The 26972-nt window shown below is 45.0% G+C and overlaps 3 protein-coding genes and 4 non-coding genes across 9 annotated transcripts; 5 read left to right on the forward strand and 2 right to left on the reverse strand.

Moving 5' to 3' along the window:
- scn4bb (sodium channel, voltage-gated, type IV, beta b) lies at nucleotides 1–5808 on the reverse strand (the record flags this gene model as incomplete). Its single annotated transcript, XM_084474761.1, has 5 exons — nucleotides 1–97; nucleotides 507–636; nucleotides 1148–1367; nucleotides 2271–2434; nucleotides 5760–5808. The coding sequence occupies 5 exons, from the start codon at nucleotides 5806–5808 to the stop codon at nucleotides 1–3; spliced, it is 660 nt and encodes a 219-aa protein (XP_084330887.1).
- A 7723-nt stretch (nucleotides 5809–13531) lies between these two features.
- mpzl2b (myelin protein zero-like 2b) lies at nucleotides 13532–18647 on the reverse strand. The gene is made up of 5 exons (XM_084474402.1): nucleotides 18423–18647; nucleotides 16556–16719; nucleotides 15719–15929; nucleotides 15202–15373; nucleotides 13532–14357 (listed from the first exon to the last, which is right to left on the reverse strand). Exons 1-5 carry the CDS (start codon nucleotides 18475–18477, stop codon nucleotides 14162–14164), a joined length of 798 nt encoding a protein of 265 aa, XP_084330528.1. The 5' UTR covers nucleotides 18478–18647; the 3' UTR covers nucleotides 13532–14161.
- A 114-nt stretch (nucleotides 18648–18761) lies between these two features.
- pafah1b2 (platelet-activating factor acetylhydrolase 1b, catalytic subunit 2) lies at nucleotides 18762–22474 on the forward strand. Of its 3 annotated transcripts, none has more exons than XM_084474403.1 (7): nucleotides 18762–18884; nucleotides 19647–19899; nucleotides 20242–20323; nucleotides 20817–20906; nucleotides 21281–21397; nucleotides 21489–21611; nucleotides 22117–22474. In XM_084474403.1, exons 3-7 carry the CDS (start codon nucleotides 20243–20245, stop codon nucleotides 22393–22395), a joined length of 690 nt encoding a protein of 229 aa, XP_084330529.1. In that variant the 5' UTR covers nucleotides 18762–18884; nucleotides 19647–19899; nucleotide 20242; the 3' UTR covers nucleotides 22396–22474. The 3 variants fall into 3 exon arrangements, with proteins under 3 accessions (XP_084330529.1, XP_084330531.1, XP_084330530.1); XM_084474405.1 differs by having other exon boundaries at nucleotides 18783–18884; nucleotides 19785–19899; XM_084474404.1 differs by lacking the exon at nucleotides 18762–18884 and having other exon boundaries at nucleotides 19448–19899.
- Nucleotides 22475–26123: 3649 nt separating this feature from the next.
- Nucleotides 26124–26233, forward strand: AC3HAE_024917 (transfer RNA leucine (anticodon CAA)). The gene is made up of 2 exons: nucleotides 26124–26161; nucleotides 26188–26233. It is a non-coding gene; the product is annotated as a tRNA-Leu (tRNA).
- A 110-nt stretch (nucleotides 26234–26343) lies between these two features.
- On the forward strand, nucleotides 26344–26453 carry AC3HAE_024929 (transfer RNA leucine (anticodon CAA)). Its single transcript has 2 exons — nucleotides 26344–26381; nucleotides 26408–26453. It is a non-coding gene; the product is annotated as a tRNA-Leu (tRNA).
- A 110-nt stretch (nucleotides 26454–26563) lies between these two features.
- AC3HAE_024941 (transfer RNA leucine (anticodon CAA)) lies at nucleotides 26564–26673 on the forward strand. The gene is made up of 2 exons: nucleotides 26564–26601; nucleotides 26628–26673. It is a non-coding gene; the product is annotated as a tRNA-Leu (tRNA).
- Nucleotides 26674–26768: 95 nt separating this feature from the next.
- Nucleotides 26769–26878, forward strand: AC3HAE_024849 (transfer RNA leucine (anticodon CAA)). The gene is made up of 2 exons: nucleotides 26769–26806; nucleotides 26833–26878. It is a non-coding gene; the product is annotated as a tRNA-Leu (tRNA).
- Nucleotides 26879–26972: the final 94 nt, after the last annotated feature.

Genomic DNA, 26972 nt, shown 5'->3' on the forward strand with positions numbered 1-26972 from the left:
TTATTTCTTTTTTGGTGTGGTCTTCGACTCGGCTTTGGAACCTGAGAGGCCGTTCTCCGTGTTGTCGATCCCTGAGGAACTCACAAGGCACTCTTTACTGCGGACACAGAAAGAAGAAAGGACACACTCAGACACACCTCACCCTCCAAGAGAGAACTGGAATAACACCCAATTCTAACCAAAACATACCTTTTTTGACCTCCATCACCATCTCCCTTTTAATCAAATGTTGTGTCATTTCTTTAAACGGACCTCTCAAATGTTTGTATGTAATTCTCAGAAATTATTATTAAATCTTAAACTCATTGAATGTCTTGTTTCCCGTTGCGTGAGAAACACACTATCTCTAGTACTACAGCCCACTAGACTACCACTAATCCTCTGAGGGGACTGGATGTTGTGAACCTCTTTTTTCTTTATTCACTTTATTAATCCAGATAAACTGTATTCATTTGATTCACTGGTTCTGTCTGATGTTAGTCTGCACATGTCACTGGAACACTCACTTTTTCTCCTCTATCTTGGCGAGGACGAAGATGGTGAAGTTCTTGAGCAGCATGAAGCCCATGAGCGACGCGATGCCGCCCCCTACTGCTGAGGCGATGAGAATGGCCAACGTGTTGTCCACCACGACCACTGCAGCCAGGGGGAACACACAGGAACACATGGATCTGTGTGTGTATGTGTGTGTGTGTGTGTGTGTGTGTGTGTGTGTTCATATGTGTGTGTGTGTGTGTGTGTGTGTGTCTGGGTGCACGCATGTACATATTCTTTGCCTACGTGTGTGTGTGTGTGTGTGAGCATGTATAGTATGTGTCGTTGTCTGTATGTGTGCATTCTTGCATGTGCTTGCGTATTCATTTGTGTGTGTGTGCCCATTCATGTGTGTGTGTGTGTGTGTGTGTGTGTGTGTGTCTGTGTGTGTGTATTCATGTGTGTGCGCATGCATGTGCGTGCATGCATGCCTATATGTTTTCTCTTCTGTGAGTGTATTCATGTATGTGTATGAGTGTGCATGCATATGTGTGTGTGTATGAGTGTGCGTGCATGCGTGCATGTGTATTCATGTGCATGTGTGTGTGTGTGTGTGTGTGTGTGTGTGTGTGTATGAATTCATGTGTATGTGTGTGTGTGTGTGCCCACTCACACTCGGGCACCACGTCTAGTGTGAAGATGGAGCTGTGGTTGCGTCCCTTCTCCTTGGGGTTGCGACCGAAGCAGGTGTACTGGCCCGCATCTTCGAAGGTGATGTTCCACAGCAGGATGGACACGTTGCTGTTGATACCTTTGCCTATAAACTCCACCCGCTCCCGGTACACCTCGGCCTTGGGCTCCACCCCCTCCTTCCGGATCACCGCATCAACCAACTGGGAGTCAGACGATCCACCAACATATCAACACCTCCACCTCTATTACTCCACCCCCTCCACCTCTACTACACCATCAGATCTCTACTACTCCTCCACCTCTACTACACCACATCAACACCTCCACCACCTCTCCTACATCACCACCTCTACTACTCCACCGCCTCCACCTCTACTACTCCTCCACCTCCACCTCTACTACTCCTCCACCTCCACCTCTACTACTCCTCCACCTCTGCTACTCCTCCACCTCCACCTCTACTACTCCACCACCTCTACTACACCTCCACGTCCACCTCTACTACACCACCACATCAACACCTCCATCATCTTTACTACACCACCACCTCTACTACACCACCACCACATCAACACCTCTACTACACCTCCGCCTTTACTACACCACCAACACATCAACACTTCTACTACACCTCTGCCTTTACTAGACCACCAACACATCAACACTTCTACTACATCTCCACCTTTACTACACCACCACCTCTACTACACCTCCACCTCTACTACACCACAACATCAACACCTCAACCTCTATGACACCTCTACTACTAAACCTCCACCTTTGCGACACCACTACACAACCACCACATCAACACCTCCCTCTTTACTACACTACCCCCGCATCGACACCTCCACCACCTTTACTAAACCTCAACCTTTATTGCACCATCACATCAACACCTCCGCCACCTCCACTACACCCCCTCTATTACACCATAACCACCAATATTCCCACCATCCCCTCTGCTACTATTCAAAATTGTTCCAAGCTATTAGAACCACTTTAGACCAGTCTAAACTGGCGTAAAGCCTTGTAACCATTGTAAGCCATTAGAACCACTCGAGACCAGTCTACAGTAAACTAGCCACTGTGACCATGCTTACCTTGATCATGGTGCCGTTCTCGTTGAACTGCCAGTTGAAGTAGAGGTTCCTGATGCCAATGCAGCTGGCATAGGTGCAGGGCAACATGACCGTGCTCCCGTTCACCGCCTGCAGGAAGGGAATCTTACCCACAAGCATCTCCAGACCCTGGACAGACCAGCCCCCTGGAGACCCCCCAGGAGAGGACATGTTAGCATAACATCTCTACAGTACCATCTCTACAGAAAGGACATGTTGGTTTACCATTTCTACAGGAGAGGAAATGTTAGTTTACCATCTCTACAGGAGAGTACATGTTGGTATACAATCTCTACAGGAGAGGACATGTTAGTTTCCCATCTCTACAAGAGAGGACATGTTGGTATCCAACAGCCAACATTAATACTGCAACTGAAAATGCAGCTTCTAGATTTTTCCAAAACATGACCAACCCACACAGTACTATGTGGGCCTGTGTGTCCCACGCCAACATATTATGTTTAGACAATAGACACCATTTTATTCACATAAGAAAGCCTAATTAACTGAAAGATAGTTTTGGAACCAGACGACCAGTTTTGGAAGGACGACCACTATTTTTAAAGAGTTATTCTAGTTATGGTCTTCAAGCAGAAACCTGGACTACATAACATCATTGACGCAAAATACATGCAAAACACATTAGACTTGATGGTAGAGACCCATCTAGCGGCCTAAAGAGGTATTGCATATGATTTGGATGAAATTGATAATATACATAATATGTTATAAAATACCGTATATCTCTGGTTTAAAACATTTTCAGAGTCTAAAACGTAATGCAAACACCACCAGAAGACTTGCTGGCCTGCTACCAAGCTTTCAGGCTACGAGTAATAATTTGAACTAATTTAGGGAATAGGCCTACATCGTCTCACAATAGTTGGGGAGATTAGAGTCAAAGGTAGCCTATATGAAACTGGAAATGTTTTCAATTAAACTCAATTGAAAAAGCTAGGGTTTTCTAACTTAAATAGATTTGTATGTTAACTTTTTAATAATTATTATTTTAAAAATATATATCCTCCTTTAATCATGTATTATGCAATTTCTTATCGAACAGCAAAATAAAAGTGAGGAAGGTTTAACGTGTGTCAACTGAATCTCGTCCTCAGAACCTATATCTGTCATGGACGCCAAATGTAGTTTTTCATTGTAGTTCTGTTGCAGCGGGACTTCTCCGGGGTCCTGTGTTTTCGTCCCTTTATACTCCCTTTCCCCCGCAAAGTATTCGCTGCTCTTTCAGAAGTAGAGCAGCGATGATCTACTTTCTAGCCCACATATGTCAGCGTTAGAAACGCACCGCTGTGTATCTTAATGAGCCGGGGTATTTATAGAGCACCTCTGATAGGCGGATCAATCATTCGGTATCGGGTCTCCCCTGCACAACGAATGGTTATTTAATCTATGGATCAAAAATAGATGCGATCTGGATAGGTCAAGCATCACCACCAGGGTTAGTAGAATACATTAGTGGTACACACAACACAGCATGAGGGGCATGGAGTAGGCCTAATGTGATGTTTTCTATCATCACCTACGTTAGTTAAACCTGATGTGATGTTTTCTATCACAACATGTCATGACCACATATGTTAGTTAAACCTGATGTTATGTTTTCTATCAACATGAGCACATAAGTTAGTTATATAAAGCTGCACCATGTAACTTCTCTACTGCAGATGTTGACGCCAGATATCTGAACTATCTGAAGGATAAATCAATCCAGCAACATTCTCTCTATGAATGTTATCCTCGTCCTAATTGACCCTTTAATTGGGAATCTTAATTATGTTGAATAGAGTAAAAAAAATGGTCCTTTTCATACATTTACAATTAAGATTTTATTTAAGGAGATGCCTGGTCAATTTGACTTTTTGTTGTTGCTCTGTGCTGTATAACAATATGCTACTCAGTCCTTGAAACCAGTTGGTTGATAGTTTCTGGTCTTGAGGAAAAACAAACTAGTAGAACAACTAAATGTTTTCCACTTCAAAAGGTTCCTCAACATTTGTATTTTTTTAGTTGAGATTTCCAATTATAATGTTATGATCTAGAGTACAATGAGAGCAGCATGACGGAGCTAAAGAGCTAGTGCTAGCCAGCTTCATGAAGCCGATGAGACGGCAGTTTCTCTGCCCAGGAAGGGCTAACGTTATGCTGAACCTCCACGACATGTTTATATTTTTGTGAAATTAAACAACAAAAACAGTAACATAGTATTATACGTTTCCTAATAAAATGACCAGTAATGATCCAGGTTTACCCACAAATTAATTCACGTAATGAGTGTATGAATGAATGAATGTGATGGACCAGTATGACTGAGCCTCACAACCGCAGGTTCCCCCTCTGTCTCCCTTCTGATGTTTCTATCTGTGGTTCCAACACTGTTCTTCCAAAATAAGGTTCTGTTTCCTGTTTTGGAAGTTGTTTGGGTTCACCCGCTGCACCACGACATTAGTGTCGTCTTCATTCATCAAAACATGGTTGATAGCTCCAGCTGAATATATCAGTGTTTGCTCATTTCATGAAATAGCTCAATAATAATATACAATAATAAATAATAACAGGTTATGTTTCCCTACTAGTCAAGTCATGAAGATGAACAACAACAACAACAACCACAACAACAACAGCAGGGTGAATGAACTCTCTGTCACACTTATCCAATGCATGTGAGAATCAACCAGCAAACTGATGGTAATGACATTCTCCTCCCCTCATATTGTAACTCTAAATGCATCCACCACTATATGATAGCCTAGTCACCACTCAACCCGTTCAGCGAAATACTGCCGTCATCAAATACTTAAAGTGCTACCAAACACATAGCCAAGCAATGACTCAAAACAACCACTTCTTCCAAATGATGCCGATGTCCTCACTTTCACGTCTTAAATCCTATATTTCTCCCCTCATTTCAAGGACTGGACAACACCTCAAGGTCCCAGCAAGCACTGCACCAGACAGCCCAGCTTTAATGAAATAAAATAGCACCACACCTTCAAAAACCAGCATGCACACACACACAAGCACACACACACACACACACACACACACACACACACACACACACACACACACACACACACACACACACACACACACACAAGCACACACACACACACACACACACACACACACACACACCCTGCTTGGATAAATTGCAAACGGGGCTAAGGCAATGGATCAGGATCACAGATGACAGAAACCATCAGATAACTAGATCGTTTTGAAAACAAGCAGATAACTAGTAGCTGTATTGATTATTCACAAAGAAATCAGATAACTAGTAGTTGTGGCATTGTTTTTTGTCTTTTTGCACGAAAAGTGCAACATAAATAAAGTTTGATCGATTGAAAATGCAACGCATCAAACACAATATTTAGTCAGCAGCACAGGGTAGTAACTTTGGTAAATAACAAACTGTTAATGAGGTTAGCGTGAGGAAGAAGAAGAGGTCTCTACCCAGCATCAGGGACAGCATCAGGACCACGGCCGGGGGTTGACACAGCATCCTCCTGGTCTCCCCCTCCATCACCCCCTGGTACGCTGTCAGACCCCCGCTGTGGCCGCCACTCTCCCTCCCTGCTTACCGGGACGTCTTGGGAAGTTAGAGACGATGCGGGGGGGGGGGGAGGGGGCAGGGGAGGGGGGACGGGGGGGTGGGGGGGCGTCCTGGGAGTCGGTTATGCCCAGGGAGGAGCAGCCGTCTGGGCCGGAGGATCAAGGAGCCTGCCTGCCCCTCAGATCTCCTGCAGCGGGAAGTGTAGGTCAGACAGAGGGCACCGGAGAGAGAGGGGAGAGTAGGGAGGGGGGAGAACGCACAGACTGTATCTCCAAGTCAGTACCAGGCCCGCAGAGCCGGGCACGCCAGCTGATAAAATCCTTCATGCAGCGCGCGTGTCGTTTGCGTTTTAGTTTATCTCGCTGCGTTAACATATAAAGTACAAACAGCTGGAGGTGAGCCCAGCCGTACACAGAGAGAGAGACGCGCAACACATGTTAGCCGCTGCTTAAACGGGAGAGAGAATGTGTGTACTCACCTGTTCCTGGGCCGGTGCTGGCTCCTGCAGCGTGGGCTGCTGCAGTGGGAGAGCGACTGCGCACTGTCAGAGTTCAGTCAAGGAGAATCTGGCAGATACAGCACTCACTGCAGACTCACCACAATGCAGCCCCAGCTAGGGGCGAGGGACAGCTAGGAGCAGCCAGAGAGAGAGAGAGAGAGAGAGAGCGAGCACAACAGGGAGTTGCTCCTGGTCCTGACAGGAGGTAGCAGAGGAAGAGGAGGGTTTCTCAGTCTTCGTTTCCCTGAAACAACTTCTCCCTGCCCTCTGTCTTGGATCCACTTTCCCTCCCGGCTCCTCTCACCCTCCTCTCTCTATCTCTGCTCTCTCCTCCCCTCTCCTCGTCTCTCCCCCTCCTCCCTCTATCTCTGCTCCTCCCCCCCTCTTCTCTCCTTCCTCCTCCTCGCCTCTCTTCCCCTCTCAATCACTTTTCCCACATAAAATCCCCTTTCATTCACCCCCCTCCCCATGCACACACATACACACACACTACACACACACACACACACACACACACACACACGTACACATTCACCCCACACATATAAACCCTACACACACATACACATTCACACACATACACTCCTCCTAGCCTCCCCACTAAGGTTGGGTATGCAGACACAAGCACTTTTATTTTGAAAGATCACAGAAAAGTTCTGCAGTGCAGGTTGGTGAAAGGATGAGGAGTTGGGGGGGGGGGGGGAGGGGTGGGGGGTACAGCTTGTCCAGTGTACACATGAATGAGGACGATAACAAAGAGTAAGAGGAGGGTGGGTGATGTCACTTTTCCAGATAAGTCTAGAACACACAGTATTTAGCTCACAGATTACCTGCAGTATGTGGACCATGTGATCATGTGACCATGTGACTTTCAACACTCCTTCATCAATGATCTGCTCCCTCTCCTGCCCCCTCGCCCTCTCCTCCCCCTTCCCTCTCCTCTTCTCTCCCTCGGCTCACATACTGAATTTCCTGTGACTCTGCATTTCTATGTCTCTCCTTTCCTCCCCCCTCTCTCTCCTCTCCTCCCCCCTCTCTCCTCTCCTCTCCTTTCCTGTCACTCCTCTCCTCGACCATTTCTCTCTCCCCCTCTCCTCCTCTTTCCCCTCTCCCCCTCCTCTCTCCCCCTCTCCTCTCCTCCCCTCTCTCTCCCTCCCCTCACCTCTATGATGCTCATGGCTGTGGTGATGGTTTCCTGCTAGAGTCAAATTCCACCTAGTCAGGGATCCAACCTATACCCTTAGTGTGTGTGTGTGTGTGTGTGTGTGTGTGTGTGTGTGTGTGTGTGTGTGTGTGTGTGTGTGATTCCATGCACGTGCATGTGCTTGAGTGCGTGCGACTCAGTGTTGGTGTGTGTGTGTGTGTGTGTGTGTGTGTGTGTGTGTGTGTGTGTGAGCGTGTGTGTGTGTGTGTGTGTGTGTGTGTGTGTGTTTGTGTGTGTGCGTGCATGTGTGTGTGTGGTGACACAGTATGTATCTGTATGCTTGTATGTACATTATCTGTGTGATATTGTGCGTATGCTTCTATATCAGTGACCTACTAAATAAAAGTCTTCATGTGTGTGTCTATATGAGGGCAGTAAGCAGCTGCAGGTATTTGCCGAATAAGCAAATATGTCCTTAGAGCCACTATGTATTATTCATTCTCTTACGCTATGGCACTTTCATGTGCTTGTGTCTCCAAGCCTATTACGTATAATAATTATATTTATTATAATATATAACTTAATGTATACATATCATATATATTATTATATGCATATTAATATTGATGTATACGTGTATAAAATACACATATATATTTTAATTTTGTCAAGTTTTTGGTTTCCAAAATTCAACAAATAAACAAACTTCATCGAGTGCTATAACCTGTTATACTGTCATTTTGTGTCCTGTTATATAATATGTTTCCTGTTATACATGATGTGTCATCATGTTATATAATGTGTCATGTTATACAGACTGTGTCATGTTATATGGGCTGGTTCCTGCTATACAGTCTGGTTCCTGTGATAAAGACTGTGTCATGTAATATGAGATGTTTCATGTTATACGTGCTGGTTCCTGTTATACAGACCGTGTCATGTTATACAGACTGTGTCATGTTATACGTGCTGGTTCCTGTTATACAGACTGTGTCATGTTATACAGACTGTGTCATGTCATACAGGCTGGTTCCTGTTATACAGACTGTGTCATGTTATGTTATTCGGGCTGGTTCCTGTTATACAGACTGTCATGTTATATGTGCAGGTTCCTGTTATATAGACTGTGTAATGTTATACGGGCTGATTCCTGCTATCCAGTGTCATGTTATACGGGCTGGTTCCTGCAATACGGGCTGGTTCCTGCTATACAGTGTCATGTTATACGGGCTGGTTCCTGCTATACAGTGTCATGTTATACGGGCTGGTTCCTGTTATCCAGTGTTATGTTATATGGGCGGGTTCCTGCTATACAGGCTGCTGCAGGCATTCCTAGTTCCACTGCAACAGAGCTTGGAACTCTTCCAGAACTGCAAGCAGAAAAACAAGCGTCCCCTCCGTGCTGCAGACAGCAGTGTGTGCTGCAGAGCCGGTCAGAGCGGTCTGACTGACTCACACACTCACAGCGTATCATGGAGCACAACACACCCTCCACACGCAGACAGATGTGTAAAACACGTCGATGCTTTAAGGCGGAGTCGCTGTTGTTGTTACTGCCGCAACATTCCAAGAGCAGGAGTCTACTATGGTGTGTTCTACTGCAGAGAAAATACAGCATGGGTTAACGACTGTATATAGATGTAAACTACAGTATGAGTTAAATACGTCATGTAAACTACAGTATATAAAAAAAGGTATATATGTAAACTACAGTATATATGTAAAATACAGTATGTTAACTACAGTACAGATGTAAACTACAGTATATAAAAAAACAGCAGATGTAAACTACAGTATGCCAACTACAGTACAGATGCAAACTACAGAATATAAACAACAGTATATATGTAAATTACAGTATGTAAACTACAGTACAGATGTAAACTACAGTATATAAAATAGTATATATGTTAATTACAGTTTATAAACTACAGTATGTAAACTACAGTATATAACCAGCAGTATAGATTTAAACTACAGCATGTGAACCACAGTACATTATGAAAACTAGAATATGTAAACTACATTATAGATGTTAACTACATTATAGATTACAGATGTAAACAACAGTATATACTACATTATAGGTGACTCCTCCTCTCCTCAACCTGCTCTTCTCTCCTCAACCTGGTGACTCCTCTCCTCAACCTGGTGGCTCCTCCTCTCCTAAACCTGGTGACTTCCCTCCTCAACCTGGTGACTCCTCTCCTCAACCTGGTGACTCCTCTCCTCAACCTAGTGACTTCCCTCCTCAACCTGGTGACTCCTCTCCTCAACCTGGTGGCTCCTCCTCTCCTAAACCTGGTGACTTCCCTCCTCAACCTGGTGACTCCTCTCCTCAACCTGGTGACTCCTCTCCTCAACCTAGTGACTTCCCTCCTCAACCTGGTGACTTCTCTCCTCTCCTCCTCTGTGGGTTTGTGGTCTGAATGGTTGAGAACTGCTTCTCAAAACAACTTCAGACGTGCAAAGGATGTTCCGCCAGCCTTCTCCTGTGTGTGTGTGTGTGTGTGTGTCTGACTGTATGTGTGTGTGTGTGTGTGTGTGTGTGTGTGTGTGTGTGTGTGTGTGTGTGAGAGTGTGTGTAGGGGGGGGGGGGGGGGGGGGGGGTTCAGTGGGACCCGAGATCACTTCCATTTTCTTATCTTTAAGGACAACAGTCACAGAGGCCCAGACTGGAGGATTCATGCCCTTGGGCCAGGCAGAGGGGCAGCTGTGTTAGTGGGATCACAGCTTTGGTTTATCTGTGTTTGGAACAGCTGAAGAAGCGATTTACTTGTTTTTGTCTGGATATAGTAGTAGTATAGAGAAACTTACTCGTCAAAATACTCCACCTACTACACCTGTTACACCGAATTCTGTGACCCACCGAAAAGTGTGACCCCAGGGTCTTTCTTTTCTTGATACAAACATTAATTCTAAACAGCATTTTAAACAGTAGCCTAAAATAGGAAATGCTCAAAGGTAAATCAACGTCATTAAACACTGACTGTAGCTTTTTATGGGGAAAGAAGCAGGTGCGTTATTTCCACCGGGGACGCCGGGGACATGTCCCCATTACTATTTATAATTTTCATTTTGTCCCCACCACTTTTAAAAATGTGCAAACCAATTGAACGTTCACGCCGTCCAATCACAAGAGTGGTAAGGTCCGTCAAGCTTGCATTTCACTATGGCGACGGCTCGAGAGGAAATCAGAGGAGAGGAAATCTTAAAAAAACGGATAAGGGGTCGGGGCTTGCGAACGGTCAATTGCGATGTGATAGGCGCGCGCGCACGATGACATCCTGGAAGACAGAAATTTGTAGTAGCCAAAGCTAACTGCAGTGTTACTGCTAGCTAACCGTTAACGTTATTAATAGATGAAAGAGGAGGATACTATTGGATAACTAGCAGCTAGCAGTTAACTCTGAGTTAATGTCAAACATCGTAAAACAAGGTAATTTGTAGGCTTCTCATGTAGGATTGCACTTACAGCGCATTTTTGCTTGCTGAAAAAGGCTCTGATATCGGTTCCAGCTTTTCTCTTAGACATGATGCAGGATGAATCCAGTCAAATAGCCTTGTGACTTGTGCCTTTTTTTTTGTTTTTAAATTATATTTAATGTCATCGCAAGGGGTAGGGGGGAGGGTAAATGTGTGCTGTCTGTACATAGCGTTATAATGGAGAAGTGGCTTAATTCATTTTAAAGACAGACAGCCAAAATTGACATTTTTATTCAGAAAATAGCCGGTCCTTTTGCTTCCTGTAAAAAGCATGTTTGTGTAAATGGATATGGATATATACATCATCTAGCCTGCACGTGGTGGGCCACATAAGGTAAGAAATTGGTTTACTTAAACTTTGCTGCTGGTTTTGTTTGCTCGTGATGACCTGGTCAAAGGTTACCCACGGTCCTAAGCTACGATTGTGATCTGATTCTGGTTGGTGCTCCAGCTAGTATGCATTGCTATGCCAACGTGGTTATAGTTGTTTTGTCTGGTTGAGATATGTGACGTTAGACTTGGAGCCTGGTATCCTAACATAAATATGTTCTCAGTGTTGTAATGTAACGAAATACTTTGTTACTGTACTTAAGTACAATTTTCACATATCTGTACTTTACTTCGTTATTTATATTTCTGACAACTTTCACTTTTACTCCACTACATTTCCTAAATAAAATGTGTACTTTTACTCCGATACATTTCTTTACCACTCCGGTAGCAGATGACGAGCATCTCGACTACAGTGGCGAACTTGGTGAACTCCATGGTGGTGACGAAGATAACGTTAAACACCCGTGGCCGTATTTGCAAGAAATATTTTAACCCATATATAACCCTCTAACTCACTTTTTCTTTTAAATACCTTTACTTTTATTCTTACTTTTAATACTTAAGTACATTTTATATCAGACAATTACTTTTGATACTTAAGTACACTAAATGTCAGGTACTTTAAGACTTTTACTCAAGTAATATTTTAAAAGGTGACTTTAACTTCTACCAAAGTCATTTTCTGGTAAGATACTTGTACTTTTACTCAAGTATCGCTTTCAAGTACTTTATACAAGACTGTATGTTCTGAGTCTCGCATAACCTGTGTGATTATCCTAAACTGTAGGGGATTTTATTTGTGGGCAGTTTGCTTATATGACGTTGTAACGAGTGAAGTCTACCTTGGTCCTTCGCGAGTGTTTACTACTTTACTGGTGGTGAGGATTTGGCAGATGCAATTCTCCTCTGGGCGCTTGTTTTTTTTTCTTTTTTTTAATGCATAACATAGGCTACCAGCAGCCCTTGCTCTTCTTCAAAAGGCTGATGCTCAGTACCTCGTTTCATTTCGTACCCCCTTTACAGTCTGGAATTGTTTGTCTGGTAAACTTTGTTGATGTCAAGAGAAGTGTTTAATTGCCAACACTGTTCTTTGTCCTATATAATGTGTATTAGTATTACATATCCCGAGCCAATACCCTGGTGTTTCCAACGCCGTTTGCGAAACAAGCCAAAACACAAACTGTGATTTTCAAATTTTATTGTTCGAATAGGATTTTCAACACCTGATAATACACTGTAGAGCATATTGTAATGCAGCATTGAATGGATGAATAGCTTACATAAGGGTACCCAGCACTTTTCAAACCACACTCAAGCTTATGGTTATTGTCCCCAGCACTTCTAAAAACAAACTGACGCCACTGGAAAGAAGCAACGGTGATGGACCGTACTAAACGCCCTATCCATTGTATTGGTCTGTAAAATGCTAATCAAATCAAATATTTATTAAGCACATAACATTTAATAACAAGGTGAGGGGTGGGGGAAGACTTATGTTTTATTTATGTTTTTGTTATAATGCACACCGTTTTTTCGACTTCATGCCTGTCTGCTTCAAACTCGTGCTGCGTGCACGTTGCAGAAAATGTGAAACAGCGCCCCCTGTCACACTTTTCGGTGGGTCGCAGAAATCGGAAAATGCTATCAAAATATAACACTGGTGGGGTTTGGCCAACAAGTCAGTTGGCCTTTATCTTAACACCTGGCCGTTGGCCGCGGAGGGGCAGACGACGATCTGCCATACATGTGTTGCTATGCTCACGCTGGATCCTCTGTAGTTTGACATGGACATGGGACACTTCTCTGGAATCTCACTGGGTTGAGAAAAGCTAAATGACTTACGACTGACCGCCAGCAGGGGGTGGTGTCTAACGCAGACTAGGAAGACGCATTTACAGGTGGCTCTCAATACGTTCGTCTTTTCATATTCATTCAAGAGCATGTCACAGAAATATTGAAAAAATAATAATAATTTAATTTTCAAATTAAAAATATATATATTGTTATTATGGCTGCTTACAGCTAAGCAGTGGCGCCACACTGAACTAGGCTTTTCACCCTGGCCTCCTCTCACCCAGACTCCAGCTCAGCGATCCTAGTGATCTTTAACCCCGGCCAACGCAGATGTTGACTCACGTGCCAGGGAGCGGCAGAGAGAAACCAGAGGAATGTCACGCTCGCCAGTGAAACACAATAACCTGACACAAGTCTGCGGTTAGCAACCATTATCGCTTCTCAAGCTTTTATTTGATCAGCTCTCTACTGTGTTCTTATCAAAATACTTACATCCACCAAATATACATGCTGCAATATTTTGTAACCAAAAACAAAGGTGCTTTATAAATAAAAAAAAGATGGCAACGCTTATAGGACAAGACATAATCTATCAGAATCAAACAGTGTAAGCGTGTGTTTTCAGAAAGCAAGTTTAGGGGGAACTCAAAACTGGTAAGTAATGGTGATCACCTGTAGATCGTTACCATGGGAACACATGTATGTGTAAAAATCATGAGGGTCCCGTTGTCAGAAAGTGGTCCACGATCTGTTTGTCCAAACATGTATAAACTTAGGCTACAGAACACAGAGAACATAACCGGTTTGAAACCAGTTATAGATGATAAAAGACTGAAGCTCTCCTCATTGTGAGGCTGGAGGGCAGGCCTGGGACTGGAGATGAAATGGGATGAAGTCTGTACACAATAATCCTGACTCACACTATCATAATAATAATCATTATCATTATTATATTATGCAACACCACCACATTATCAAAAAATAAACCTTGCTTTGGAAATGGCAGTGTGCCAAATGGGAACTGTTTAGCAGTGGTCTGTAATAATTTAATCATCGTCACCACCGCCTCCATCATCATCATCATCATCATCATCGTCGTCATCATCATCATCATCGTCATCCTCTTCCTCTTCCTCGTCGTCATCATCATCTCCACTGCTGGGCTCAGACCCTTCATCGTCTGAGCTCCCATCGTCCAGCACCTTGGCGGCCGCGGTCAGGTGGATCGCTTCTAAAGGTGAGCTGGGAACAGCGTGACCCGCGAGGACACACACATACACACACACACATGCCCGTACAGACACACACACACACACACACACAGACACAGACAGATGCCCGCACAGACACACAGCCACACACACACACACACACACACATTTACACATGCCCGCACCGACACACACACACATGCCCGTACAGACACACAGCCACACACATTTACACATGCCCGCACCGACACACACACACACACACACACACACACACACGTTGACAATACTGACAGATCTACTTGGGGCAGGAGGAATGTTGAAGAACTACAATACCCAGACTCCTCAGCGGCTCAGCGCAGTAACTATGGCACCCACCGGGGCGTTAGTTAGTTCCCTCCTCGCGGGTCAAGCGGCTGACCCCACCTGCTTTGTGGTTATTGGTCACTAAAAACAAGCTTAGCCAAGTCATTTTGTAGAGCTGATCCCTCAAGCAATTCAGCGCAGCAATAAAAACACAACAGAGTGTGATTCATCTTGTTCTTAAGATGGTGGCCAAGCCAATCGGGGTCAAATTATTAACAATCAAATTTGATCAGAGTGATTTTGATGCCGTTCTGAATTGTAGGGATGGAGGTGAGGACAGACATTTGTTAGTGACCTCTTCCAGCAGGTCTGTTTTTAAAACATAAAGTCAAATTAAAAAATAAAATCATAAAAAAGGTCTTTGGCAAAGCCTGCGAGTAAAACCAGGTTGAAGAGTTTGAAGGTTTGATCAGGTGAGCACAGAGTAGGGAGCTGTTCCCCGCAGAGTCCCGCAGAGTCCTGACGGACGGCTGGCCCCAGCCTCACGGCCTCCAGCCTCGCTGCCTCACCACACTGTGGGGTCCTTCCACTCCTTCTTCTTCCTCTCAGGCATCTCCAGGTCCTCCTCCTCCCTGCCCCTCCTCCTCCTCTTCACCAGGACGTATCCCACCACCAGGAGCAGGATCACAGCGCAGGCCACGCCCACTATCGCCGCCAGCAAGGCCATCTCCGATAGGCCCACTGTTAACAAAGCACACAGAACACATCTCTGATTGGACGGCTGTTAACGAAGCACACCAGAACACATCTCTGATTGGAGGGCTGTTAACGACCCACACCAAACCACAATGATATTTTGGTTGCAGCGTTACTTTATTTGATCTGATCTCCTAACGAATCAGAGGCTTGTTTAATTTCTTTGTCGATAGCCATGTCGATAGCCATGTCGATAGCCATGCGTCTTCTATCACGTCCTTCAGACCCCGATCCATAAACCCTGACTTCTTGGCTCTATCGAAAAAAAACGGCCGAAAGCAGAGGAAGACACAGGGTGTGTGTCACTGAGGAAACCGCCGGGTGGCTGACCTTTGTTCATGACCTTAAGGACGATCTCTCCATTGACGCCGTGCACGTCAGGGGGGTTCCGCACCTGGCAGGTGTAGGTGCCGTTAAAGGAGGGCGGCACCCCCTGCAGGGTGATTGAGGCGTCCCGCTTGGAGACGTCCCCGGACCACACCACCCGGTCCTTGAAACGGCCAGACGTAGGAGGATACGGCTCCTCCTGGTAGTGGAATACCTACACACACACACACACACACACACACACACACACACACACACACACACACACACACACACACACACACACACACACACACACACACACACACACACACACACACACACACACACACACACACACACAGTCGTTTTAGACCCTTTTATTAAATGATTGACATGACTTCATTCGAGAAAGTATTATTTGAAAAGGTTTTGAAAGCTGTGCAAATCACACTGTGTACACATTGACTGAGTGTCTGTATATCACTCTGTATATTTATAGTGGTATATGAGTACAGGACTCGTTACAGCGCATGTTACTCATTAAACGTTGAGTTTAGAAATTATGAAAGCTGTTGGATTGGGAAACCACACAAAGCTGTGATCTGTTTGGAGGCGTTTGAGTGGTCAAGGTGGCGCATACCTACCCTGACCTCCAAATGTATTAGTATTAGTAGTGGTAGTAGTAGTATTCTACTACATGGTTCTCCAGTGAGTAGTTCTACATGTAGTAGTAGTAGTAGTATTAATGTAAGTGTTGTGATTCTACTCCATGGTTCACCAGTGAGTAGTACTACATGTAGTAGTATTAGTGTTAGTGTTGTGGTTCTACTCCATGGTTCTCCATAGCGGTGGACCCACCGACTCCTCCCGCGAGGCGCGGTCCAGCGGCCTGAAGTTCCAGGACACGGTGACGGAGCTGGGTGAGATGGCGTGGGTGGAGCTGAAGGTGCACTTCAGCCTGACGTCAGTGCCGTTCACCGCCTCCACCTCCCCAGAGGTGTAGATCTCCACCCCAGAGACCTCTACCACACACACACACACACACACACACACACACACACACACACACACACACACACACACACACACACACACACACACACACACACACACACACACACACACACACACACAATTAGAGAGGGACATATGGGGGAGAGAGGGAGGTGGACAGAGGGGGGAGAGAACAGGAGAGACAGAGGGGGGAGAAAGGGAGAGAGACATAGCGGGAGAGAGGGAGAGAGACATAGGGGGAGACAAGAGGGAGGGAGAGAACCTTTACAGTGGTCCACGTAAACACTGACCTCTCACTTATTCAAAGCTAAAGTAGCAATGTGTTTCACACCTAGTGGTCTTCTTTACCCACACGACACTCTCAACATTTGAGACATTGAAATTCTTACACTCAACAATCCAGTAAATGGTCATGTTAAAACAAAAATGCAACCCTAAAGTGTGTCAGCAATCCTACTGCCAACTTCTTCAATCCTAACTTCTAACACTGACTCATTTTCTTGTGACAGAGGAGCTCTGACGGCAGGAAGCCCGGTCATCTCTCCCCTCGTTGAGCAGAACTCATGAGCTCACTCCCTTCATTTAGCTCCTTTCACCGCTCTTACAAATTTCCTGACTTCCAGATCCATAACCATCAACACAAAAGTGCTTTTGCGAATGCAAGGGTCCTGGCATCACCACGGAGATAAGCAGGTCACACAGGGAAACGTATTCTCCTAAACACGCACGGCTCCCTAGTCCTTTATCAGCCGCTCTCGCTCAGCAGCCAACAACACCCGAGTTCACAGGCTTCAGTGTCTGATACCAACGGGATCCATTACGTCTCTAGGATACTTCCCATTCACTTCATTTATAATGATGTAAATGATTGTATTGGGTCACAACCAAAAGCTTCTTCAATTGTATACTGAATCAGACAGATATAGAAAGATATCTATATCCGTTAAGCACCCAGTAGCTCCAATACAAGACATTTAAATACACACAATAAAATTGAGCAATACACATACAACTCAAAGCAAGCCCTGTATAAAGTACCTAAACTATACATTAACCTAATAAAAATTACTTTCAAATGCAAGATTGTGTACATATTGCTAATGCAGTAGATAAATTAATAATACCCAGTGTGGGAAGGATTGTGCAATGACAGTAAGCAGGTAATAAATGTAATCAGGAAAACGAATCAGTGACATTTCTCGTTTGAAAGAAAGAGCGTCTTGAGTCCAACACAAAAGGGAAGTCTTTGGTTTCGAGTCAGAGAGATGGTCTCTGCGTGGAAACCAGGTGCTCACCTCCGACAGGCCTGAAGAGTAAAATCAATTACTTTTGGAATCCAGAGCCAGTGTTAGCATGGGTGATACTCAAGTGAACAAAACGGAAAATGATAACATTCCTTTGGATCTAGGTCGTCCTTTCGTGACAAGGAAGTCTGAGCTACTGAGTGACATAGTTCAGGATCAGATGGTTAATGAAGAGTATACTCTTCATACAACTATAAAAGTAAAACTAAAAACTATAAAAACATCAGAGCCTAAACAAGTAGGTAACCTGTAACCTGTTTACACACTAACTTTCAGTGTTTAGTATATGACCAATATATTCCCATTCTCTCGCTACAATTTCCATCGAATTAGCTCAGGTTATTGGTCGAGGAGTGTCTGATTGCAGGCGAGGATGTCCGTTGTGTGGTAGAAGTGGTTCGACTCACCTGACAACACGAGTGCTCCCAGCAGAGAGGCCACTTGGAGCCATATTCCACACATGGGACCGCAGGGCTACAGGACCACACTTACAATACACTGGTTCGCTTCCGTTCGCTCTTCCACATTAATTGTGTTGACTGATGTCATCAGAGCATTCCCAAGCAGAATGTAGAGTAAAATGTCGAACAAATCAGGTCGAGTTGGGATTCCTACAGAGACACCGAGAGTGGTTTGAGTTCCCTGTGGGCGGGTCTTGACACAACAACCTGTTGGTCTGCTCATGAGCGCCGTATTCACTCAGCCCTCCTAGGGGTTGTCTTTCAGTTAGCACTTAGGTGTCACTCGGAAATCAGACGTGTGCAAGACAGGTTGGACGAAGCGATATCACTATGTTGGGTTTAAATCATCATTTTAATCCATGCAAATGCAATGACACTGTAGGATACTGTAATAACAACCATTGAGAAGTAAGCAGTTTATTTTTTCCTTACATTAATAATGGCTATTTCAGCCTAACGTGCCATGCTGTGTCTAGGATGGGCCTTTGTCTACTCGCCCTTGACATATTAATGTCAAACATTTATTATTTATAAGATAATAGATAGCCGCAGAGTGCGTGTTGCTGTCCGTCAGGGGAGAAGGGCGACCTCTGCTGGTTATAACATTATTATATCATTATGACACATCCTTATTAAGGGGCGGTGCCGGACATGCGGAATTCCCATTGGCCAATAAATAACAGTAGCTAACTTTAATCTCATAAAATTATAGTATAGTAAAGTTTTTTCACTGTATGTCGTACAAAAGTTTTATGCGTAGCCCATGTGTGCTTTGCATTCGCAATTTAGGTTGATAAAACAAGTGTTTTCCAAAGGAAATAGTTGCATACTATATATCTTATCTTATTCACCAACGACTGTATACGACTGTGTAAGCAGACAGTTTATACCACAGACTGAAGAAAGTGTTCGAGCATAGACACTCAGTGTTTCATCAAAGAGCATTGGATTTATGTTTTAATTCCATGGCGCCACTTCGCGTTCAAGTTCCCGTCAAACGCATTACCGTAATACCGAGCGCAGACGCGCACGCCAAAACAGGCGTCGCTTGACCAGAGCCGCACATTTGGTTTTGAGTCTCGTTTTTTAGGTCGCCTACACCATGTTCTTAAGTTAAAACACATTGTTCACGTGAAAGGGTTGACACATTTTGCACGACAACATCCACAGCAGTAGCCGGACAGTGGATCCAGGGCGGGGGTAGATGGTAGGAGCATTACGACCTCCCGGTTTGCTGTGTGAGCTTCTGGACGCTGATGTTCGCCATCCTGACCAGATCCAGACACGCCTTTTGTTGTCCTGCTGCAGTGACTAGCCGCCGCTAGCACCGCAGCATCCCATCGACAGAGACACTGAGGACTAACTCAGCCTTCCTGGAGGATTGGTCGTAGACCGCTTGACCCGCAGCGACTGGACAAACAAGGTTAGATCTTTGCACACATTCTGGAAATATCAGGAAATCCCTCTCGGTGGCGTGGGTGTTGCGGTGCATGGGACGGATGCGTAGCCGCGATCTGTGCAGTCAGAAGCAAGCTAAGATGCTAACGTGACATAGTGTGGGCATATGATAAACAGCGTTCATCCTCTGGAGGACAGAAGCCCGCTCTAGTGCTCCTGTAGTCGGACTGTCTGCATAACAACAGCCCCTCTCGGGAGTTCCTGCTACGACAACGTTTAGTGGGTAGGATGATGGAAACATGAACTGTTATTATTATGTAAGGGGTCCCCGGGATCCAGTGTGTGACAACGAGCGGTTCCGTTTCAGGATGAGCAGTGACGACACCAGCCCCGCCGCCCTCCCGGAGCCGGTGGAGGATGTGCACGGAGACGGGAGGTGGATGTCCCAGGTAAGGCCAGGCTGCACTCACCCGGCCACACACCCATCGATCGATCGATCGTTCGTTATTCCGAGATGATAGAGGAACGACTGGTCGTTAGCTACTCCACTGATAGTGTGTAGTGTGACAATATGTTAGGAATAGGATAAAGTTAATCTTTCAGTATCAATGTACATGTTGATCAGACGCGTTGAGGTTCACATGTCGATACGGGAACTGAATAATGTGGGGCTTTTGCACAACACGTTGCGTTCCTTGTGTCTGACGCACAACAGACCAAACGAGGAGAACTGAAGTGGGGTTTTGTTGTTGGACAGTAAAACTGTGTGGTCGTTGTTGCCTGGAGGCTAGTGAGATTCACAGATACTTGGGCAAAGCATGAGTCCTCAGATTCCTCCTGTCTAGATGTGATGTTGTTGGTTTCAGTGTTTTGTAATTCTTATTTGTGTGTGTGTGTGTGTGTGTGTGTGTGTGTGTGTGTGTGTGTGTGTGTGCGTCGCAGCACACGCGGTTCGTGCAAGAGTGTAAGGATGCTGAACCAGACGTCCTATTCGTCGGAGACTCCATGATTCAGCTGATGCGGCAGCATGATGTAGGAGGATCTCTTCATTCATCACATGTGTCATTTAGCATGGACCCTTTATCCCTAGAAAGAACAAACCCAACTACACAGGGAATTCATTTTTTAGATAAATGAAATAAAGGTCATTAAGGAGCAGGTAGGGGTTAGACAGTACAGAGACAGGTCGTTAATGAGCAGTTAGGGTTAGACAGTACAGAGACAGGTCATTAATGAGCAGTTAGGGTTAGACAGTACAGAGACAGGTCATTAATGAGCAGTTAGGGTTAGACAGTACAGAGACAGGTCATTAAGGAGCAAGTAGGGGTTAGACAGTACAGAGACAGGTCATTCAGGTAGGGGTTAGACGGTACAGGTGGTTTGTCTCACGACTCTTCATTCTGCAGATCTGGAGGGAGCTGTTTTCTCCACTTCACGCCCTGAACTTTGGGATCGGTGGAGACACAACCTGTAACGTCCTCTGGAGGCTCCAGAACGGAGAACTGGACAACATCAAACCCAAGGTGAGAACTGCCGGCCCTCCCTCCCTCTCTCCTTCCCTCCCTCCCTGCCATGAATGAGTGGGTGAAGCAGTGTCGTGTCCTCCATGTGCAGGTTGTGGTTCTGTGGGTCGGAACCAACAACCACCAGCACACCGCAGAGCAGGTGGCCGAGGGAGTCCTGGCGGTGGCCCACCTCCTCACCTCACGCCTGCCCAGGGCAAAGGTCATCATCATGGTGAGTCCTGGGGGCTTCTCTCTGGGATGAGACCCTGCTCCTCCTGCTCCCCGTCCTGGTGAGGAGAAGAGGAGGAGGGGTCACATACAAATCAATTAGTTTGGCCCTGTTAAAAAGCCGAATATTTCGGCTAAAGGTGACAGATTATACCACTAGGTGTGATTAGCTGTTACAAGCCGTTTTGAAAAAATATGCATCTTCTGACACATCACAAGTGGGCCTGTCCAGCTAGATGTGTGCTGGATAGATCAGTCTACCAGCCTAACCAGTGGACTGTAGCAAACGTAGCGCATCTATCCGTCATACCACTTGTGATGTCAGAAGAGGCCGATTTTCAAAACAGCTTGTAACGGCTAATCACACTCACACCTGGTGGTATAATATGTCACCTTTAACATATTGACCCTCATACCTCATACCATAAGAGTCCAGTGTGTGGTCCAGGGTCGTCCACAGGGGGAGGTCAGAGGTCAAACCGAAGGGACTAACACCCCACTCTCCCCAGGGTCTGCTGCCGCGTGGTGAGCGGCCAAACCCTCTGAGGGAGAAGAACGCAGCCGTCAACGCCCTGCTGCGCGCCCGTCTGCCGCGGCCCGGCCCCGTCATGCTGCTGGACGCCGGCCCCGGCTTCCTGGCGCCCGACGGCTCGGTCAGTCAGCGGGATATGTTTGACTTCCTGCACCTGACGGCCGCCGGCTACGCCGCCATCTCCAAGCCGCTCAGCGACCTGCTGCTGCAGATCCTGGAGGAGACACCGGAGGAGAGGAGGGTCCCGCTGGTCTGAGATGGGGAGACGTCCCCCCCCCCGACCCCACCTGGAGTCTCACTCACAGCAGGGGCCTGGGAGGAGGAGGAGGAGGAGGAGGAGGAGGTGTGCGCAGGAGAGGTGGAGGAGCAGGAGCAGGAGGTGGAGGTGTGCGTATGGGGCTAAGGGGAAGGATGTAGGGCCGGTGTGGAGAGAGACTGGAGCTGACTGTCTTCGGCCCAAGCACCAACAGCTTATGGCCAGCAGGGGGAGACACCCACACGAGCCAGCCATTAAAGCACAGACACTTAGAGAAGCTTAACCTGACTACATTCATTTGGTCAAAGATATTACATTTTCCTCTGCCGTTATATTAGAACTGAACCCATACCACAGTTTCATTCAAAGTTTTGGTCAGTTGACATGAGTTTGCAACAATCCTGATGATAAAAGCAGTTAAATACAGTACACTACTACAGCTCATGCACAATTTCATAAATTGGAATAAGACAAAAAAATACGAAAGGGACAATATTTATATAGATGTTAATGACAAAGACTGCTAATGGCACACATTGAACACATTTCTCTTGGTCAAACACACCTTTTGGATAAGGTTTTCTGTTGAGTAGAGGGTACTGTGCTCCAACAGGGTGCCTTGGTACTTTAGAACCCTGGTCTAACCGCTACACTGCTGCTGTCCCAGAGTCACCTCAACAGTCCTTATTCCCCGGGACCTCTGCTTTAACACCTGCATGGAATCAACTCTGAGGGAAACCGTCTGTACAGAAAACGGATGAGGACCTCTAGGAAATGGACATGATGATCTATTTAGGACATTTTATCGAAGACACGCATGATCTAAGACTTTGTGTTTCCCTCCTTCATACAAATTTACAGAAGGGTTGTCCTGATTTCCCAAAGCACCTTCTCGTTTTGTTCCTGATTGTCTGTGATGTTGTGTTGTTTTTCCAGTGCTACCTAGCCCGGGTGCTACCTAGCTGCAGAGATACCTTGCCCCAGCGCTACCTAGCCCTAGCACTACCTAGCCCCAGCGCTAACTAGCCCCAGAGCTACCTAGCCCCAGCGCTAACTAGCTCCAGCATTACCTAGCCCTAGCTACAGAGCTACCATTCCCCAGAGCTACCTAGCCCCAGCACTACTGAGCCCTAGCACTACCTAGCTCCGGTGCTAGCAAGCCCTAGCGCTACCTAGCACCAGAGCGGTGACTAGCCCTAGAGCTACCCAGCACCTGCCACCTACCTGTCTATACATCAGCAATGGAATATGTAAGCTAGCTAAAATCACTGAGAAGCCACTGGCAGCCGCATTAGTCTCACTACTCGCTGTACATGCTGCAACAGGCTTCACTTAGTTATTATATTAGCAGGGTTGCTATATGTCTTTCCTGTCGTCATTCCATCTCATTGTATGGTTGTGAAGCTGGCCTGGAATCTTCTTAACGACCATGCTTCAGTTCCATGGGAGGAGTCCCCATGTCTGCCAGGGTCCCCAACGCTGAACACTGAATATGGTGGCTGACCACCAGGCGGCCCTGAACCAAGTCCTTCCCGTTACACATTGGGCACTATTGTATGAATGTGTGTGTGTCTGAGTGGGGGGGGGGGGGGGGGGGGTTGCAGGTGAGGTGAGCGTGTGGATAACCGAAGGAAGGGACGAGAAACATGTGAGATGAAATATTTGTGCTTGTCACCTGCTAAGCAAAGCATTCCAATAAACCCTGACTGTAAATATGTATTGGACTTTGCGTTGTTCCTCATCACCACGAGAGCTGCATTTATGGTAGAAAATAATGAAAGTTTAAAAGGATATCTTTGCCATATGTTTGGAATAATGGTGGAAAATAACCGGGTCAACAGATTGGGGAGGGCCCTGTCTCTTTGTCATTCATAACACCTCAGAGGGTCCTGGGCTGACCGGAGACCACCAGACAGGCATTCCTCTAGTCAATGATATCAGCCTATTTCTCAGTTGACTAGAATATAAGTATAAGTAAGATTAACTTTAAGTATAAAACATACAATAATATAAGATGAGTATTGTTACAGTGAAGCCAACACTTGATATTACCTGGCTTTCATTGGTCAACTAATGTCTCTCACTCACGTGCTAACAAAAGAAGAAAGCCCCACCTCATTCACGTTTTAGTGGTCCCTGAAAGAGACTGGCTCACGTCCAAGTGAGAAGAGACCTCCTCCTGCGGTTCCTCCTCCATATGTTCTTGTGATGTGTATTCTGACAGAGTGAACTGGTTGACTTCACTCTATTAATCCATACTTTTACTAAAGTCAGACAGTACCAGTTTTATGATTATGACTGTATATGCCACAGATGAATAAAGTGGCATTATTAACTATTACAATGCATGCTTCACTGTTTAAATGAATATTGGTTTTACAGGGCTCATCTCTTAAACACATGTGGTAAGTCATGGTGATTTAAGATCAGGTTATAAACAAGGCGATGAATGGACTTTAATCAAAGATCTCACTTCATATAATTCATGTGTAATCTATAAACTTCATGTTACTACAATGTTTAATATGTAACTCTGTTTTTATGTATTTCTTGTTAAATTACTGTATTACTGAATGTATTGTGGACAGCGAGGGCGGGAAGATAGATGCTAACGTGAACGGGACTAAGGCCTGTAGTTTAGAGCATTGTGATTGGCCAAGGGCATGTTAGGGCTGGTCGGACAATGGGAGAATATAATGTAAAGCTTGGGAGAGTTCGCAAGTTCTTTGACAGACAGGTTTTGCCGTTATTCTGCGTAGTGATAATAAAGCCTTGATCATTCAACCCTAGTCCTTCTCTCTCGTATTTTGTATTATTATATCGGTTTTATCCACAACACATTGAGTGGTAAAGAAAGCATACAATCCAAGAACTTCGGTCGGTACTGTCAGTTAATCCCAGTTTGATGTTCTACTCTTATAACTCTGTAGGAAGGATGGACGAGCGGTCAAAGGTGTCAAACAAGATTAATTACGTCCTCAAGTCTGAGGTTTCCGGTCTCCAACTGGAGGTGTGGGTTCAAATCTATTTTCTGGCACATATTTTTTAACTTTTAAATCAATTTAGACACTCAACTTAATTTATACAGTCGTTAAAATGTCCGAGTGGTCAAAGGCACAACCCACAAGGATTAATACTTTCCTGAAATCCAGAGTTTCTCGTCTCCAACTGGAGGCGTGTGTTCAAGTCCAAATTCTGACAAATACTTTTAAACTTCAGTTTCAAAAATCACTGATCAATTGAGTTGAAATGTAAGGTACATTTAATGCGTTATTTTAGCTTATTTAAGAAGCTCTACTTATTTTTGTTCGTAGTCAGACTCAAGGATTACTAACATCCTCAAATCTGGGGTTGCTGGTCTCCAACTGGAGGAGTGGGTACAAATCCCACTTCTGATGATAATGTTTAAACTTCAATTTTAAAAATCATTGATCAAATGAGTAATTATGAGGTGATCTTTTTGTATTATTTCAGCTTAATTAAGACACTGTACTTAGTTTTATTTGTAGTCAGGATGGCAGAGAGGTCTAAGGAGCTAGACTCCAGGATTACTACCTACCTCAATTCTGGGGTTTGTGGTCTCCAACTGGAGGCGTGTGTTCATATCCCACTTCAGAACTATTTTTAAACTTCAATTTTAAAAAATCATTGATCAAATGAGTAGAAAAATAAGGTTAATTTCTTGCATTATTTCAGATCAATTAAGGCACTACTTGTTGTTGTCTGCAGTCAGGATGGCCGAGCGGTCTAAGGCGCCAGACTCAAGGATTACTACCTTCTCAAAACTGGGGTTTCTGGTCTCCAACTGGAGGCGTGGGTTCAAATCCCACTTCTGACAACAATATTTTAACATCAGTTTCAAAAATCGTTGATCAAATTAGTAGAAAAATAAGGTTAATTACTTGCATTATTTCAGATCAATTAAGACACTACTTGTATTATTCTGCAGTCAGGATGGCCGAGCGGTCTAAGGCGCCAGACTCAAGGATTACTACCTTCTCAAAACTGGGGTTTCTGGTCTCCAACTGGAGGCGTGGGTTCAAATCCCACTCCTGACAAATGTGTTCAAACATAAGCTTTAAGAATCATTGATCAAATGAGTAAAAAAATAAGGTTAATTACTTGCATTATTTCAGATCAATTAAGACACTACTTGTATTATTCTGCAGTCAGGATGGCCGAGCGGTCTAAGGCGCCAGACTCAAGGATTACTAACTTCTCAAAACTGGGGTTTCTGGTCTCCAACTGGAGGCGTGGGTTCAAATCCCACTTCTGACAACTACATTTTAACATAAGTTTCAAATTAGTAGAAAAATAAGGTTAATTCTAGCATGATTTCAGATCAATTAAGACACTACTTGCTTTTGTCTGTAGTCAGGATGGCCGAGCGGTCCAAGGCGCCAGACTCAAGGATTACTACCTTCTCAAAACTGGGGTTTCTTGTCTCCAACTGGAGGCGTGGGTTCAAATCTCACTTCTGACAACTATTTTTTAACATCAGTTTCAAAAATCGTTGATCAAATGAGTAGAATTTAAAGGTGAATTCCTTGCGTTATTTTAGCTCAATTAAGACACTA

Source organism: Micromesistius poutassou (genome assembly GCF_964030765.1).
Source record: "Micromesistius poutassou genome assembly, chromosome: 10".
In the NCBI taxonomy this organism is placed as follows: Eukaryota; Metazoa; Chordata; class Actinopteri; order Gadiformes; family Gadidae; genus Micromesistius; species Micromesistius poutassou.